This window comes from Ooceraea biroi, chromosome 4 (assembly GCF_003672135.1).
Source record: "Ooceraea biroi isolate clonal line C1 chromosome 4, Obir_v5.4, whole genome shotgun sequence".
Classification (NCBI taxonomy): Eukaryota; Metazoa; Arthropoda; class Insecta; order Hymenoptera; family Formicidae; genus Ooceraea; species Ooceraea biroi.
In genome coordinates, this window is record NC_039509.1 from 2,017,952 (window position 1) to 2,035,286 (window position 17,335).

The 17,335-nt window shown below is 42.5% G+C and overlaps 1 protein-coding gene across 8 annotated transcripts in view; it reads left to right on the forward strand.

Annotated features, from left to right (window-relative positions):
• Window positions 1-17,335, forward strand: part of LOC105283824 (casein kinase I) — a 32,475-nt gene that overhangs the window by 7,161 nt on the left and 7,979 nt on the right. For 3 of the 8 annotated variants that reach the window (XM_011346894.3, XM_011346896.2, XM_026968981.1), the window contains exons 2-7: window positions 10,990-11,030; window positions 11,126-11,195; window positions 11,868-12,016; window positions 12,350-12,578; window positions 13,091-13,410; window positions 15,237-15,317. In XM_011346894.3, the coding sequence (XP_011345196.1) occupies window positions 10,990-11,030; window positions 11,126-11,195; window positions 11,868-12,016; window positions 12,350-12,578; window positions 13,091-13,410; window positions 15,237-15,317 (890 nt within the window). Of the gene's footprint in view, window positions 1-10,989; window positions 11,031-11,125; window positions 11,196-11,867; window positions 12,017-12,349; window positions 12,579-13,090; window positions 13,411-14,061; window positions 14,137-15,236; window positions 15,318-16,513; window positions 16,640-17,104; window positions 17,126-17,335 lie in introns of all 8 variants that reach the window. The other 5 variants (XM_011346891.2, XM_011346892.2, XM_011346890.3 and 2 more) reach the window with 3 other exon arrangements.

The window sequence follows — 17,335 nt, forward strand, 5'->3', positions numbered from 1 at the left end:
GGGACATGGCACGACCGCTCTCCGGATGACTCAGGACGGACCGTTCGCTTGCTGCTTGCGCTGCCGAGTGAAACGAACTCGTCGCGCCTCGTGCAACGCCCTTTCAACCCTGCTTCAGTATCTGTGTGTTTGACTTGGTTCAACTCAGCGTTGGGACTCGGCTAGATTAAATTCTTCTTAAGGTTCCAATCGATCTGTTTCTTGTGATATTATATTTTATAGATATTTGTTTAGAGATAGATGTCCGTTTGAATAGTTTGGATGTATAGTGAAGGAGTGGAAATTGGTTGAATTTCGAGGATCGTGAATAGCTTCGCAAGGTTAAAGAATCAACGAAATCACACAGTTTGGAATTGTCAGGATTAATTAACATGCGAATGGCAGTATTGTAAACATGTTTGCTGTTGCGGAAGTCGACCGGTAACGGTAATGTGGGAATTAAGAAAGCCTCTAATAAGCATCTTTATCGATTTACTTTATTGCGTTAGCATAGCGAACGCGTGGATGTCTGCATCGAGCGAAACCCAATTATTCTAGTCAATATATACTCCTTCATAAATCAACGGTACAGCGCTGTGCGAATCAATAATAGCGAAATGCTACACTATTGACGTGGTATCGGCAATTCCGCCAGAATATCCGACAACTATTCAGCATTTTGAAACTGCAAAGGAATTACGTGCACGACAGTGTGCTACGTAAATGACAATCGAAAAATCTGACACGATCTACGATCCGCAGCACGACCTCGCAATTAACGAGTTCATAATTAAATATCTAAAGAGCGAAACACACGCAGGGACGTGAATTTCTGTAAAGAAATTCTTGGGAATTCGCTTGGTTGCGTTCTTCATGGCGCACCGATACGACTCTGAAGAAAAATTGTATCACAGCCCGTGCTGGAGGATATATATCGCGATGTATCGCATTGTCGAGCGCAATGAATGTGTACCTCGCCGCGGCGCATTCGCGCCGGTTGCAAGTGCATTCGCCGCCTCGTGAATTATATTGCCGCTTGGCAATGACTGATGTCTTTTGCCCACGCGGATTGATCCGGCGATACCGTTGCGCCAGGTAGTCGTCGCGACAACTTTCTACGTTTCCTGATGAAGCCGAAGAGCGCGTTAATGGTCGTTTTAAGTTCGCTCGGTCGACAAATTGTCTCCAAATTCGGAACGGATATTACCTCCCCGTATCCCACGGTTTTTTTCGTGTTTGTTCACCAACCGGTGTTGCCTATCCGAAGCCGTTCAAGATACACGTCGCGTGTATCTTGATAGGAGAGACTTGTTAGCGACTTTCCCAGAGTTGACGGAAACTCGCGGAATTTCAGTATTGCTTGCGATCGATTCTAATTGTCTGGGTTAGTCACGTTTGACGTGAATTTTCCCGACACGAATGCTGCATGACGCATTCGCAAGAGAAATGCCGCAACGGATTTACGTACATACGTAGATCGATTCATCGCGCTCTGACGTTGTCCTTAGGAGCGTAAAATACTTATCAGAGCCGTGCCTGCTTACATCCGTGACGAAGTTCAGGAATACCTGCCTATACGTGAAAGTCGATATCTCGTTTGCAGAGGGAATGAAACATGAAAATTGTACAAGATTTATTGAAGATTCATTCATCGAGAATACCGGAAACATATGGACGATAATCCTAAAATATTGATTGGTCTCGCAACATTGTTCGTAACAATGGCTGTGAGCGAGAGCAATGATGAGAAGCCAGTCGTTTTTGTGCGTCCTCGTTCCGTCAGCGAAAGAGAAACTGATTGCTATGAACGTTCGCACACAGACGAAGCAGAAGGGTCTATAATAGCGAGAGGTCTTCTCGATGCCGATGGCCTCTTTAGCCCAAGGCCTAAAATGCGTGCGTCTAGAATTCCAGCTTTGATCGGTTCGTATACAGAAATGTACCATCTCGAAGCTCTTCGACTAACTCACCGTCAGTCTCGCTTGAGCGACAGTATAGAGTTTGCGAAAAATTAGATATTGTCAGAGAACCAAGATTAATCCAAAGATCAATAAAATTTCTCACTATGAAACCTTAACGTAACGCATAAGCCTGAGCTTTACGCGTTTCAGCTCCAGAACCCGTGTTCCTCAAACTCGTTACGTCTTTATTTATAGCTCGCAATCGATCGGAGCTTTCACGTGTTCCACCGGAGGAGACACCGATTCCAGATCGGCCGAGGAGAATCCGTAAACGAAAGGAGCGTCGATAGTTCTGGGACATCATCTACATGCGACACACGATTCGCGCAGCTGCTGACCAGCTGATGTTTAATGCGACGTGTCGATATCGAGACGCGGCTTCGAGGCACGTTCCCGGGAACGAGCATTACATTACTTCCCGATGACGGCATGCCTCGTCCACGAAGCAGTCCATTAACCCTCATTTCCGGCACATTGCAGCCGAAATAGCCTCCGAGATGGCCTTCGTTAAGCGTCCCGAGCAGCGTCCCAGGTGAACGACGTTAAGACTAAAACTACCCGAGAGCCGCTCTATGGAATGGATGCCGCCGTTGATGCGTCGATATTTATCGGTATTCCCTTATCACTCCCGGTATATTCTTCCCCGGTGCAACGCGCGTTGCGGATGCGGATCGGTCTGGCTCTGCCGCACGTGCTGGTACCCTGACCTACATTCACACCTACGTGTCTAAGCCTATGTCTACCACGACGGTCGATCGCGCCATCGCCATCGTTTCGCCGGCAACTCCGGCCTGGCAACCGAGCGGCCCGATTTAATATTTTCGAAATTGCGCCTAGGCCAACCGCCCGCCTTTGCGGTGCTGCCCTACATTACTCTCTTGCCATCTCTGTCTTGCTGTCTCTCTCTCGTGCACGCGCGCGCTCCGTATCATAGGGCATATCATCGGACCTGTTGCGCGCTCCTCGTCGCGGTCGCTTCCTTCCTCGCATTTGAATCGGACAGCGACGCGGTCGCACGAGCAAACGCGAGACAGATGCTCCTGGCGGAACGTACAAGCGAAAGCACTCGTTCTGTATGGTGAAATCAAAGAGATTCCATCGTAGATGCCATGAGACTTTCCGGACATGGGGGTTTTCTAATGGTGATCTTTTATCGTAAGATTCTTCTCCATGTCATGAATTTTGTGAACCGCGCCACGCTCGATCCGAGAACTGCGCGCGGCAGAGCGTCAGCTAATTTGCGATCAATTCTTAATTAATCGCTCGTCCCGTGCGCAGGACGCGCGCTTTTCACACTCGACGATATATCTAGGTCGATAGCGTGCATCTTTTTTTTATTCATCGCCATCGAACTTAGTTTCACTACGGTGCGTTTGGATGCGCAGGACATATCGTGGAGTATATCGAAATTTTTGCTGTGGAAAGAGAGGATATTTATTTTCTTCCATGAGAATGCAGATTGCAAAGTAATGAGTATCCCTAGCGCAGGAAATTCTCGAGACTCGCTTTTTTTAAATTTATATAATTCAAAATACATGTGTATAATATAATGTATGAATTCAGCTGTAACTTTAGCGCCGGTTAATTGGCAATTAACTTCTCTCCTAATAATAAATTTTTTCGTATCTTTATCGAGAAAGATTGCCAAGACTTTTCGCTTACTTTGGACTTAAAAGATTGATATTTGAACATTGATTTCGGCAACGAGATTCTTATTATCGGAGATATGAGAATAAAAAGCTAAACTTTTTCAAATTCAAGTCAAAACTTTGCCATTATGATTAACATTTAATGAGACTACGAAAGAGAAAATCGAATCGAAGTGCAAATATATTTCACCAGAAAATTTCTTATTCTTCCTTTAATTTCATCCGAAAACGATGGCGAAAATTGAATTCGCCTAGAACCAGGAACGCGGTATTTCCCGTTAATGTACGAAGCAAGGTGGGCGTCTGAGTGCTAATTACACCCCCCTTATTCTCCTTCGTCCCTGGCTGACTTACGCGAGGGTGGAAATGGGGCGAATGCTATTGCACGGTGCGATATACAGGCCGTTCCACTTCTGTCACGTTATTTTCTAATGATAGATTCTTCGGCAAATATGGAGTTCATAGCAGTTACTTGACTCTTACAGCAATATGTTTTAACAATCCTTTGTCGAATTCGGAGCCAAGTTTCACTGCGATGAAAGTGCGATAAGATTATGATTTGAAATGATTGATGACTAGGAACTTTAAATTTCTAGAAAAGAACGAGACACAGATATGATTTGTATTCTTGATTTAATTTCAACAGTTTTTATTTAAAGCTTAATTAGGAAGATACAATAAATAATACTGGAAAAGTGTGATAAATAATTAACTTTCTCGACACATTCACTATCGAAGAATCGATTCTAAATTAGCTAAAGAATCTGCTATTAAGAGTAATGCGGTAAAAGTGGGACATCCTGTATTCTTGGCGATATGAGGCGACGAAAAAGAAGGAGATCGTAGCATTCACGAGGATGAAGTCGAAAGCTTTGCGACGCGAATGCGGGATATCGTCCCATATTACTGTTGACGTTGCTTGAATGAAAATACCAAGTTTGATATATCAAATATATTTCCTGCACTGGGTCATCATTTTTTAAACTTCTGCTTTTTTAATCCCGATGCGACGAGATGGAATCTCAATTTCTGTGTGCAACCATAGTCTCTATAATACGATAGAGCAAGTTGTAAATAAAACAGTTCCGTTAATAAATCGCACAAAGTGCTCGTCTCTCTTCTCTTTCGCTGTGATCGCTCAGCATTTTCAACACCAAAACGACTTGTTTTTATTACGATTTATCTTGAGACTATATTTGTTCGTGCGATTAATCAGGCGATGATACTGAATGTCTTGATACCTGTGCTTCGCATTAGAAATTCGGTAGATTAGTCTAACACGCCGCAATCTCAGCTGATAAACTTTTCCATTTGCATCCACCACATAATGGCGTTCTAATCACGCCACGAACCACGGCGACCGGTTTTATCGATCTGCAGTTTCCCCTTTTCTCTATCTCGTAGCGTTCTTCCGCACACCTTCGACATTCCTCCACACGCATGTGTTAAACCCTCGTTATCGTTACAAGTGATTTAAAAATAGCCCTCTCATACGCCGGTCCTCGGCTTTGCGGGTCATCGGAAATTGCAGCGCAGAGTTCTTAAATCACTGCCGAACTTCCGCGTTAATAAATAGGGCGCCCTACATTCGCCGCAGGCATTGTCGTAATCAGTATTATTGGCTCTTCCAAATTAATCCAATGAAACAGTTACCAGGCGGTATCGGGATGTATCGAGAAATACGCGAGGCAGGAAAACAGGGATACGTTGTTAGTTGATCAGTTTGGATCAGATCCTTTTCATCATCAGACGAAATTTTAATTAAGAGTATCATTAGCAATTCCTGAAATTTTGCATTTTTAAGTTTAACCACAAGATGAGTTGATATTAATTTACAATTGTATCATATACGTACAATTTCACTTTAACCATATACATATTTATAGCGAATTGTAATCTACTTTGACGCTCTCTGTAACATATTCTGAGAAGCACCTCGTAGTAATAGCATCCTTAAAATAATATTTCTATCTTTACACCTTTGCGATGTAAACATTGAAGCATTCGAAGTGCGTTCAGTTCGAGCGACAATTTACATCTTTAGCGGGGCTCGATAGCTTTTGGCATCAACACACGAACGACACATCGAATTACGCCTGTTCTTCTTGCAGTTCACGACATATCATTCACAACACCTGCAGCCCTCTCCTCTCTCGCTTCCGCTCGTTCACTTCGCTGAATGTTTTTCCGTTGCCTACCTTGGTGCCCTCGGGAACCGTCGTTACCTGCTTTATACCATTTCTCTCTCGCAACGCTCGCAACGCCGAACGCTGCCGGTTTGCGGCATTTCACACGAACACGGCGAACAGCTGCCCCTAGTAACGGTCGGCGAGACATACATCGGCTTGCTGAGGGATCCTCAAGGCCTGCCACACTTTCGAAATGATCCTTGCGCTTTCTCAGTCGTACATCCTTCCGTCCGTCTGGAAATGGTCTCTTCAGAACGCGCGGAGAACGCACTGTGCAAGAATTAATACCTGCGAGCGTAATAATATCGTAAAAAGATTCATGTACGTGACGGTAATATGAGCAATATTAATATAATAATATTAAGTCATTAATTATTTATAATAATCCAGATTACATTTAAATTAAACGACAGAAATATTACAGCGATGTTTTGTAGAATTTTGGTTTTGTTTTCTGAAGATTTTCTATTCTATTATAAAATTAATACACAAGCTATATGTTGTGCAGTCGTAAGTGTGTGTTTAGTTTGACTCATCGCTATTTGAATGCGACTCAGATTACTTAGTTAATAATCTAATATGAGATTATTTTATTAGCGACATGCGTCAGTTTAAAACGCGTTGCTACGATGAGACGATGCACAGTTCAGTACCGATTACCTTCGCGGAAACCGTGCGCTATCAGTCTCTGATAGCACGCGTGTGACTTGCAGAATCGCGCGATATCGATTATCCTGGACGACAAGTCTTTCTTAATCGACTTATAATGAGGGATAATTTATTTTTATAGGTGCGCCCACAACTGCTATGACTAACACGTCGCGTCAATATTTTTGTGAATAAAATATATAGATATCTGAAAGGCGGAAAAATAAGATGACTCTTACACCGTTTCGTCTGCTTCTTGGAAGCAGGAATAACGATTGGTATTTTATGTCGCAGCATTACGTATAATCCGCTGGTTTGATCGTCGCGCGATATCGATCCTTCCCAAAATGTGCGACGGTGAATATTACCGTAACCGAAGTTATAAGTCGGAGCATCGTAATAATAGAACGAGTAACTTCGAAACGACCGGGAAAACGAAGCGACTTTATATCATAGAGAGGCGGAATTACTTCGCAGTTACGCACTTAAAGATTTAAATCCTTATTTCATTATGTCCATTTCATTCTGCTGATATCATAAAATCGTGAGGAGAATTATCAGTAAAATAATCATTTTATATTACACGTGAAAAACTGGAGGTTCTTGAATCTTCGGAATTATAAACTTCCAAGAGAGAGAGAGAGATTCTATTCTTTAATATTATATTAAACTACTTCAATTAATACGACGGCCACGCGTCGCGACGGTTCAAAAGCACGACGATTATAGCGAATATGCGATCAGACGAGAATTCATTCCGATGGATTCGTGCCAAGCTCACTCAAAGTCAAACTTAAAATGAGACACATCGATGTGTAAGTGGTTGCAGTGCGTGTGATCTGATCTCGCGTCATAACGATTCTGATTTATCCCGAGATGCGTGATCGACTGATGATGTTCGGCACGGATTCAGCGAAACAACTCTTCGTTGTATCGTACTTGAAACCAAGTACTTGTACTTGTACTTTACGCGACTTGTGCCGTATTGCCGCTTGATAAATCGTCGCGAGTAACAGCTTAGCGCGATAATTTTTTTCAATGTAGCACGGCACGTTGATTATATGCCGGAGCCAGATACGTAACTGGAAATCATGGCGCCCCTGTGGCGAATTATTTTCAGTACACGACCCACGACAGAAAACCGCAATAGCAGAAGGATGTCTACGTTGAATTTCAGATACCACGAATAGATAATTGAGAGATGCTTACATTCAGACGAAATTGCCAGCCAATTTACTTTAGTAATTCAAGAGCTGATGATCGCTTCCTCGAATTTCCCTTCACTATTATTCCCTCAATTTGCTTTTCAAAACTTTATTGTAAGTTAATTAAGTTAAATAAATATACTAATATAAATGTGTGTAAGATACTTCACAGGCGTTAGGTTTCCTTCGAGATTATGTCTTGTCAGTGGATGCAGAGTAACGAAAGGGTTGATCCTCCACACACGTGCACACACATCTCCATGAATGTGTGTGTATGTGCGAAGATACACCCTCGCGAAGCCGTGCAAAGGGAAATACACACGTGCGTGCGTATATTTGTGCGCCGTGGCGTGAACACTCCCTTTGCATGGCTATCCGAATCCTTTCAGTATCCTCTTTCTCTCTCTCATTGTCTCCACGTGCTCGTGCGTTAATCATCTGCTAAGTGAGCGAGAGAGAGGAAAATGATGGAAGAGAACGGACGAAAGAAAGACAAGCGGAAAGGGATCAGGCCAGGGATTTTCCATTAGGCACCGTAACAGTGCTGGTAGAAAGCGTTTCTGCAGGGCTTTAACTTAAGGCAAACGAGAAAAAGAGAGATAAAAGAGAGAAGAAAATGCACGAGCGAATCTTTTTGTCATCAAAAATAAAAAGAAATCTAGAAATCGTTGAAGACTGCACATATATTTCTGCATATATAATATATGTATGTCTCTCTGAAAGGATAAATAAAATAAAAATAATTTAATAAAATTAAATTAAAATGAAATTAAAATTCTCCGAATCAATTTTTTGCTTTCTTGAGAGCGTCTCCAACCGTGCTTCGCAACTATTTATTTACACATTGGAGTTATTCTGACTAACAAAAAATTGTCACATCTCGATCTTCAAAGAGTAAGCTCGTAGAATCTTGGAAACCTTGTGGCGATTCCATCTGATCTCGGTGCTCTTTGTCCAGTAAGTCTTCACGTTGCTGCACACCTTCGTACGGATTCGCGTGTGTTGTCAAGTTGATAGTTTTCCACGCTCTGTCGTGGTGATTTTTGCTCGTGCTCGCCGGCTGTGTGCCACGGCACCCGTTTTCGCACCGGTAAGACTGGTTATATCCACGAAGAGTGGACGTACTCGATAAAAGAGAAGAATCCTCTCTCTCTTTCTCGGTGGCGCTTTACCAGGCAGGTTCAATCGATCGTACCCTTAACACGCAGTGTTGAGTAACATCTTGAACACGTCGCACAAAAATGCGATCGTTACTCCACGTCATTGCGGTTACGATTTCTTTTCTTTCTTTATTTCTCCGTTTCTTTCTTGATTTATCGGCGCTTTGGTATTATTATTGACACGTATGCTGTCTCGCAGTGAGGCGCATGATTTATTCGTTTTCTCATGACGACGTTCTTGAGGTAATATTTTTATGATAAGGACGTAACAGCTGTGAAAAAGATTTTCGTGGAAAACATAATAATACTCTCAAGACCGATTAAATAACAGCGTTATCTCTTTAATGTCTGCGTTTGGCGAAGTTATCGCCGTTCGCCGAGCAAAATACGGCGGAGTTTACGTAACGATATATATGTAGAATTGCAAACTGCAAGCTTCCACTGCACGACAATCCAAACTGCGAGAGGCTGAGAGAGATCATTCAGAGAGACACGACGAAGACACGTAGACTCGACATTTCGAATCAACTTATTACCATTTATATCACATCGACATATCGATCACATTTCTTTCTCTCTCTCTACAAATGGCGAGCGATGCTTTGATGCGGACAATATATTTCAAGTGGAAAAATATAATAACTTTAGGAAAAAGATTGCAAAGAGCGTGATGGCCCAGCGGTTGAGCAATATTGACGTCCTCGCGATATCGTCGGTATCCAATAGTCATCCTTCCTGTCGAGGAAGAAGCCAGGGTCGTTCGCGGTCGCAGGGTCGGCCAAGCCACAGCTGGTCTGATCCTACGTATAAGGGCGTGGCCGTACCTTTATCCGAAATAATCGGCGGCGCGCTCTTCGACAAGTGCGCAACCGAAAAGGAACCGAAGAAGCGCAGCGTCGCGCTAATTACCGCAAAAGTATCGAACCGCTAATTGTAGAATGCGCGCACGCGAGTCATTGACCTTCACTTCTGGCGAAGAGTTTCGTTTGTTCATTCGCTCGCTCGGTCGCTCGCCCGCTCGCTTATTCGTTCGTTCCTGCGTTCCGGCCCGCATCCTTTATGTCTTCGTAGGTAGCCGGGCACAAGTGGCCGCAGGAATGTGCTTTCGAACGACGAGCGAACGACGAGTGTGCTTGATTTTTCTTTACGCGAACATCAAGCGGCGTCAACGACGCGTGATATTATTCCCCGTCAGTTTACAGCTGTCGAGCGTTGCTCGAATGAATGATCAACTTCGCGAGCGCGAAGCCACACGTTTGCTCGTATTTATGAAAAAAACATTGGGCTCTTACGCGCCGGTAATTTTGAGTGAAGTTTCTCTCAAGTCCCGAGATCGAGAGATCCGAAAGATTAAATAAATCAATGCAACGTGCACGATGTGCAACGTGCAACATTTGTTTTATTTGGAAAAATAGAAAAGCTACTTGGCGCGCACGCATTTCATTTATTAGATTCGCAACGTGATGAAGCCTCTGCAGACAAAATTGAACTCCAGCAAAATTGAATTTTCTGCCTTAGCCGGCTTCTGTAGCGTCCGGTGGAACCGGCCGTTCTGACATTTCTCCATAAGTCATGCGCAGATTATAAGACTCGCAGAGTTATATTCAATTTTTCACGTGTGCAAGAAGTAGAAATATTATTTGATTTCTCGTAACTGGATTTGAGAGAGAAAGAAACAAACATGTTATACCTTGCTGTGATAGTTTAAGTAAAACACGTTTCTGTCGATTCGATTTGCGCGTCGCAAAACAGTGTAAATTATCGAGCCAATTGTTGCACGCGCAGTTATGTTAAATAGAACATCCCCGATAAGTTTGTACCACCGTTTAATGACCATAATATTCCACAATGACCGCATGTACCGCAGCGCGATCATGATCTAATTTGCTCACATTGACTGCAATCAGATGGCAAGCCATTGCACGACATTTAATTACCGCACAATCATATTGTCATCGAGACGTATTAATATCCATGCAGGAATATTACGCAGGCGGTACAACGTGCAATTGTACGCGAACTGAATCGGCTACTTTTAGAAAGGAGATCACGCTAGAGTGCTTTTTTTAAGAGCTCTTGCTTTAACGGCTCGACTTCACGCACAAAAATTGTCCAGTAATTTATTCCCGGTTATAATTGTTCTACTACTAAAATGATCTATTTATACATAACCACTTATAGAGATTTTTCTTTTGCAGGAAAGAACCTGTACAATAACGAGCACGTAGCAATTAAAATGGTGAGTAAAAACAAAGTTGCAATTTGCGTAACTGAGAAAATGAGGAAACGAATTGATCCTTTCTGATTGGCTGTCCTTCTTGTTTATCGTTGCAGGAACCAATGAAGTCAAAGGCACCACAGCTACATTTAGAATATAGGTTTTACAAATTATTAGGTACACATGGTAAGTTTTACTTTCACATTGAATATCTCTCCTACGTAATGTAATTATGAGTTAAAAGAATCAGAGATGAGGATTCATGGGTACATTTAAAGCGAGATTAGAGATCGTATCAAAACAAATACTCAGATAAATCGAGCGCGAGTTAAAATATACTACGTGATTTATTAGCGACGCCTATAAAGAAAAGTGATGGAGGTGTGTCATTAATTCGACGACACTGAGGGATAAATCGATAATGCTCAAAGAAACGTTCTCGACATTTCACTGCCGTTGTTACCACCCTTTGCCGGTGACGTTGCGAGAAATAATCTACCCGCGCCAGCTCTGCACAATTTCACATGACACGACATTACTTAATTCACTTCGATTTTTGCACAATCCGAGTTAGCTTGGTAAGTCTCGTGCGGAACAATCGCGTATGTAATTTCTGCATGCTAAAACACTGAACACAATTAGCGTCACGAATCGTGATGGTATCGGAAATGTACACCACGTGTACATCACGCTCAAAGAAATAAACTTATCACATTTGACGTGCGGGCTGCTTTGTCTTTCACTATTATTTTTTAATGATCATTCTTTGGGTCTGTCAAGCTGATTTTTCATTAATGGAACCGTATGTTTCGAACGTGTGATTTGTTTCTGTCAATCGATGTAATTCATAATGCACAGAGGGTATACCGGAGGTGTACTACTTTGGCCCATGCGGGAAGTACAACGCTCTAGTGATGGAGCTCCTCGGACCGAGCCTCGAAGACCTCTTCGACGCCTGCGGGAGGAGGTTCTCCCTCAAGACCGTTCTCAACATTGCCACACAGCTCGTAAGTCTCACTGTCGATAATATGGACTTGATAATTAAGTTTTAAACAGCGCGCTTACGAAATGAATTTTTAAAACTATAACTCGGATCCCAAAGGTTGTCGATAATTGCAGTCACCTGTTGTTATGAAGTTTTCTCTTTCATGCAGAGACGCTCATTTAAAGTTTCATGAGGCATACGCCAGCATAAAATGATCAAATAGATTAAGCGTTAATGTAAAGTAAACAGATCGCGATAAGAAAATTTCATCGCGTTGCTCGAAAATGATTATCTATAATTCTGTTAAGCAAATAAGATTGATTGATAATGTACAAATATTGATTTCTTCCAACAGCTCCATAGGATAGAATACGTTCATAGTCGGCATTTGATATACCGCGACATCAAGCCGGAAAATTTTCTGATAGGACGATCCAAGCGGGAAAAGATCATTCACATAATCGATTTTGGACTAGCCAAAGAGTACATAGACCTGGAGACAAATAAGCATATACCGTATCGGGAACACAAGAGTCTCACCGGCACGGCGCGTTATATGAGCATTAACACGCATCTTGGCAAAGGTAACAGTCGTTTACTTTTGTTTTACCATGTACACGTGTGTGTGTGTGTGTGTGTGTGCGCGCGCGCTACATGACACATCACCGCACGCCCTGTACTTTTCCTGCGGTGGCTTGCAAAGAAATGATTTAACCCTCAGTAGCTACTAGTTCTTTGGACATAAAGTAACATGATTCTGATATTATAATTATAAATTTAAAAAAATTATACAAACCTTTAGATTTTTATCAATTTCTCTTGCAGTTGCTCATGATACAAAAATTTTATAAAATTCGAGTATTTACTGAGGATTAAATAGGCCGCGTGTATAAGATTTCATTTTTCTAACACTTCTTCATTTTAATCTTATAATTTTTCAATTTTAATTCAATTTTAGTTTCAATTTTATTTTCACTTTAGTTTCGATTTTATAATTTCTCGATGTGTCGCGCGAGCATGCGACGCTCAATAAAAATTTTCACGGTCGAAAGATATAACACATGTAAAACGTGCACTATCATCTTGTGATGAACAGAGCAGAGCAGAAGGGACGACTTAGAGGCGTTGGGTCACATGTTCATGTACTTCCTGCGCGGCAGCCTGCCATGGCAAGGACTGAAGGCCGACACACTGAAGGAGCGCTACCAGAAGATCGGTGATACGAAACGAGCGACGCCGATCGAGGTGCTCTGCGACGGCCATCCCGAGGAGATGGCCACGTATCTGCGTTACGTACGCAGGCTAGACTTCTTCGAGACGCCGGACTACGAGTACTTGAGGAAAATCTTCAACGACCTGTACGAGAAACGGGGCTTCGTCAACGACGGCGAGTTTGACTGGACCGGCAAGCCGATGGTGCGTGTCCCGCCGTATCACGAATTTTGATCCACTTTGTTTTTATGCACGTTATGCAAAAGGCGCATTGCAAAAGCCACGGCGGATGTTTGTCATGTTTGCTTTTATTCCGCAATCGGGAAAGCCAAGGACGTCAACGTGCGCTAATGTTAACTTTTATTATGTTGCTGAACGACAGCAATAACCGCTGTCGCTCCAATACAGGAAAATGGATCGGTAACTTTGATCTTGCTTGAGTGGTTTTATGTAATTAGAAAATCTCGCCACCGCGTTCTCTCATTAAAATGTTACTCCGATCTTTAAAGCAGATATCGCAGGAACGATTTCACTTTTTACGATGATAATGTTATGTTCGAACGAGACGCTTAACGGCAAAGTATCGTTTCTTTATCCCGGCGATTGTTTTCTTCATTTCGAATTATGTCCGTACATTTTTTTTTTAATTGAAAATTATTAAATTCTCGCGATAACGATTCTCCGAAATTTCAATCGAAGATTTATCTGCCGAAGACCGTCGACTGTTCCGCGGTAAGTAAGTCGTCCGCGTCAACGTCCCAACAGACCCAAAGAGAGACGCGACATCAGCGAGCAGACTCACATCTGATTTTTAACGTTTGCATGCTGCCTGCTCTCTCAATGCACTCTCTCTAGCCATCCAACTTCGAGCATCTGAGAGCGTTACGGACGATGGCACCCTCGCACTTCGGCAAAACCAAATCCGATAAGGTTGGTGACGGCATGTCGAGTAGCTGTCGACGGATAATCGCGGCCAAGTAATCGAGCTTCCTACAGTATGACAGTACTTTACAACGTGGCCGTGTGTAATCCTTTTTAGCGTAGTCTCACGAATGACGAAGCTTTACGATATCTTAACGACGCGTTACTCTCTCACGGCTGATGTGGCTTTACCTAAATAGGAATCCGAGGCATTATGATGTCACAGGTCCCGTGTTGTTGAGCGTAAATTAAAGTGCAGTGTCCGTCAATAAGTTTCTCTGTTTGTCCGCACTTTCCAAGTATGTACCCGTATACACAGTGAAACACGTAGAAGCGTACATTAACGGCTCTCACTACCGACTTTCGTTCGGATACGTACATGCATATTAGGGCTCTGATTTTATTTTGTTTATCGAATATACGTGTAAACGTTAAACGTTTATCCGTTTACACTTATTTGCAGAAAAACGTTTACTTGTGGGTAAACGTTTAAACGTTTATTATACGATTATTATACGTTTATTATACGAATTAAGGATTGAAGCTTCGAAGATGTGAAGTAGTCTTCGAAGGTCAATAACTTGAAATTATGCGGTAATCGACTACATGCAACCAATTTCAACTTGTGTTATCTTCGTGGTGTAACGTCGTCGTCGTCGAGGTGGTGCAACATCGTTGTCGTCGACGTGGTGCAACATCGTCGTCGTCGACGTGGTGTAACGTCGTCGTCGTCGTCGACGTGGTACAACGTCGTCACCGTCGTCGTCGTCGTCGACGTGGTGCAACGTCGTCGTCGTCGTCGACTTGGTGTAACGTCAATGACAAGCCAATGACGAGCCAATGAAATTAAAAATAAGAAGTGGAGAAAAATGTTTACTTGTAGAAAAATGTTTATACGTAAGGCGCGATTATAAACAGATAAACGTTTAATATACGTGTAAACGTTTTCCGTTTATACGTATAATACCTTAAAACACATATATTCGGGAAAACGTTTCTAATGAACGGATATGCTAATTATACGTGTAAACGTGTTTCCGTTTAAACGTATAATAGCGAGCCCTAATATATATACATATGTGAAGCAAACGTTTTCTCTTTTATTTCAGTCCACGCCCATCGGGTCCCTTCAGACCGGCCAGGAGATCGTCGTATCGCCAAATCGTGATCGGCATCCCGCCGCATATAAGGTATTCCCCGCGTTCCCTCTATATCTCTTCTTTTTTTTCTTCTTCTTTTGTTCCCAAGCATGGACGTGTGTAGCCTATTTATTTGTTATTCAAGTTAACCGCATGGATACGCCTCATTAGCGAAAGGATGAAAGACAGAATTTTAACGACGGCCTTGATTCAGATCGTTCGACTCGCCGGGAAGAGAAAGAACAAAACTGAACGAATAAATTTTCCGAAAGTGATTCTAGCGGTAGTTCCCAATTCGAATCGTACGAAATCGCGCCAAGAACATGCGAGAACACGGGGAGTTACGCGGAAAAGACACGACAGTATCATGCCATTTCTCTGTGAGCGAATCACGACATCACTTTGTAGGAGTACGATGATTTTGAGGAGGATGTAGTTCTCATGATGGATGAAATTCGCCTCGAGTTACAAGGCCAATATGTAAGCCACTTCTTTGGGTTACGCTGAATGAATCTGCTTCTTCGTGCATGCTTTATCTTATCAGCGGAGACGATGCTATACAGCCGGCAAGGAGATACCCGCAGTCGCGTTGTATAATGCGCCGTTATTAATGTCTCCCCGCTCGTGAAACAAGGTCGCGCGAAGTTTAATGACGGTGGAGCGAACTCCGCGAACTCGACGAACTCGCGCCTCGCAATCGGTAACCGATACGAAAATATTGTTCAATATATATCGGTAAACAGATTGACGGGAATGATAAGTCCTCTTGCTAACAGTATCGAAGCAATTAAATGTCGATATCATAAATTGCAACAACGATGTATGATGCACCTGCAATAGCAATGCACGAAGAAGCAATTCTCTTGATATGATTGCTTAGTATGTCTTTGCAGCCCTTTGCTTGTAACAAGCTAGAGACAGAATTTCCAATTTCCATGTAGTTTATCTGAATGAAATGCATAAGAAACATTTAAAAGCACAGGGTAGAGACAGTTGCTTTCAATTCATTATCGTCGAACGGCGATCCATGTCTCATTATCCCCGATATAGAAATTAATATCGGATTAGATCTATCATGTTAATCATCGTCATTACACACGTCAAGGTTTATCATCATCGATTATCACTAGAAGAGATTTCTCTCCTAAATATTTTCCCAACATTCTTTTCTGTCACTTTTCGAATTCACTCGCGGAATATTGTTGAGCGCGACGCAACTGCGAAAATTGTCATGCTTATTCCTTCAGGATGTGGCAGGTGGAGGGGTGGGAGGTGGGGGCGGTAAAGGGGTGGGAACCACGTGGCCAGATACTGTGAAGCAATCAGGAGCCGGTGGTACATTGACACCTGCTGACAGGCACGGTTCTGTACAGGTGAGTTTAGCTGCGCATCTTTCTTCCATCTTCCATTCTCTTTATCTCTCTCTCTCTTTTTCTCTCACACGTCATTTCGTCTTTTAATTTGCCAGACGCTTCTCTTCTTTCTCGACTTTTTTTTGCATCTTTTTATTTCTTACGTACAGCCGATTCACTTAAACGGAAGAAATCTCATAACGTTTAGTGATATGGCACTGAAACAGTATCAAATCTATAATTTCTTATTTTCATCTTGCGGACTGTTCTACTTCTACGAGATAATTCAATCTTGATAATTAGAAGATAGATATTTCTTTATGTAAATCGAGAGGTATACCGATGTTACATCGATTAATTACATCGATAATGGCATTCACCGTCTCTCCCTTACCGTCACATTCCTTGTCTCTCGCTCTCATAACGTCAGCGTTACGTACAATGTCTCCAGTCTACCAGGAGTTAAACCGTTCGCTCTATTTCTAGACAAAGCACCACTGGATTATGGTCAGTTAGAAGTCTGCGCAATTTGACTTGTTGCGGCATGTTGTCTTTGTGTCGATTGATCGAGACTTACCTTCTTTCTTTGATTGGACATGAAATACTAATCCGGTATTACTACGATCACTTGTCCTCCCTGCACTTGCAATTTAACAAAAGTGTCATCGTCATCATGTACAAACCGTATGACTTTTTAGGAAGATCAGATCATTACTT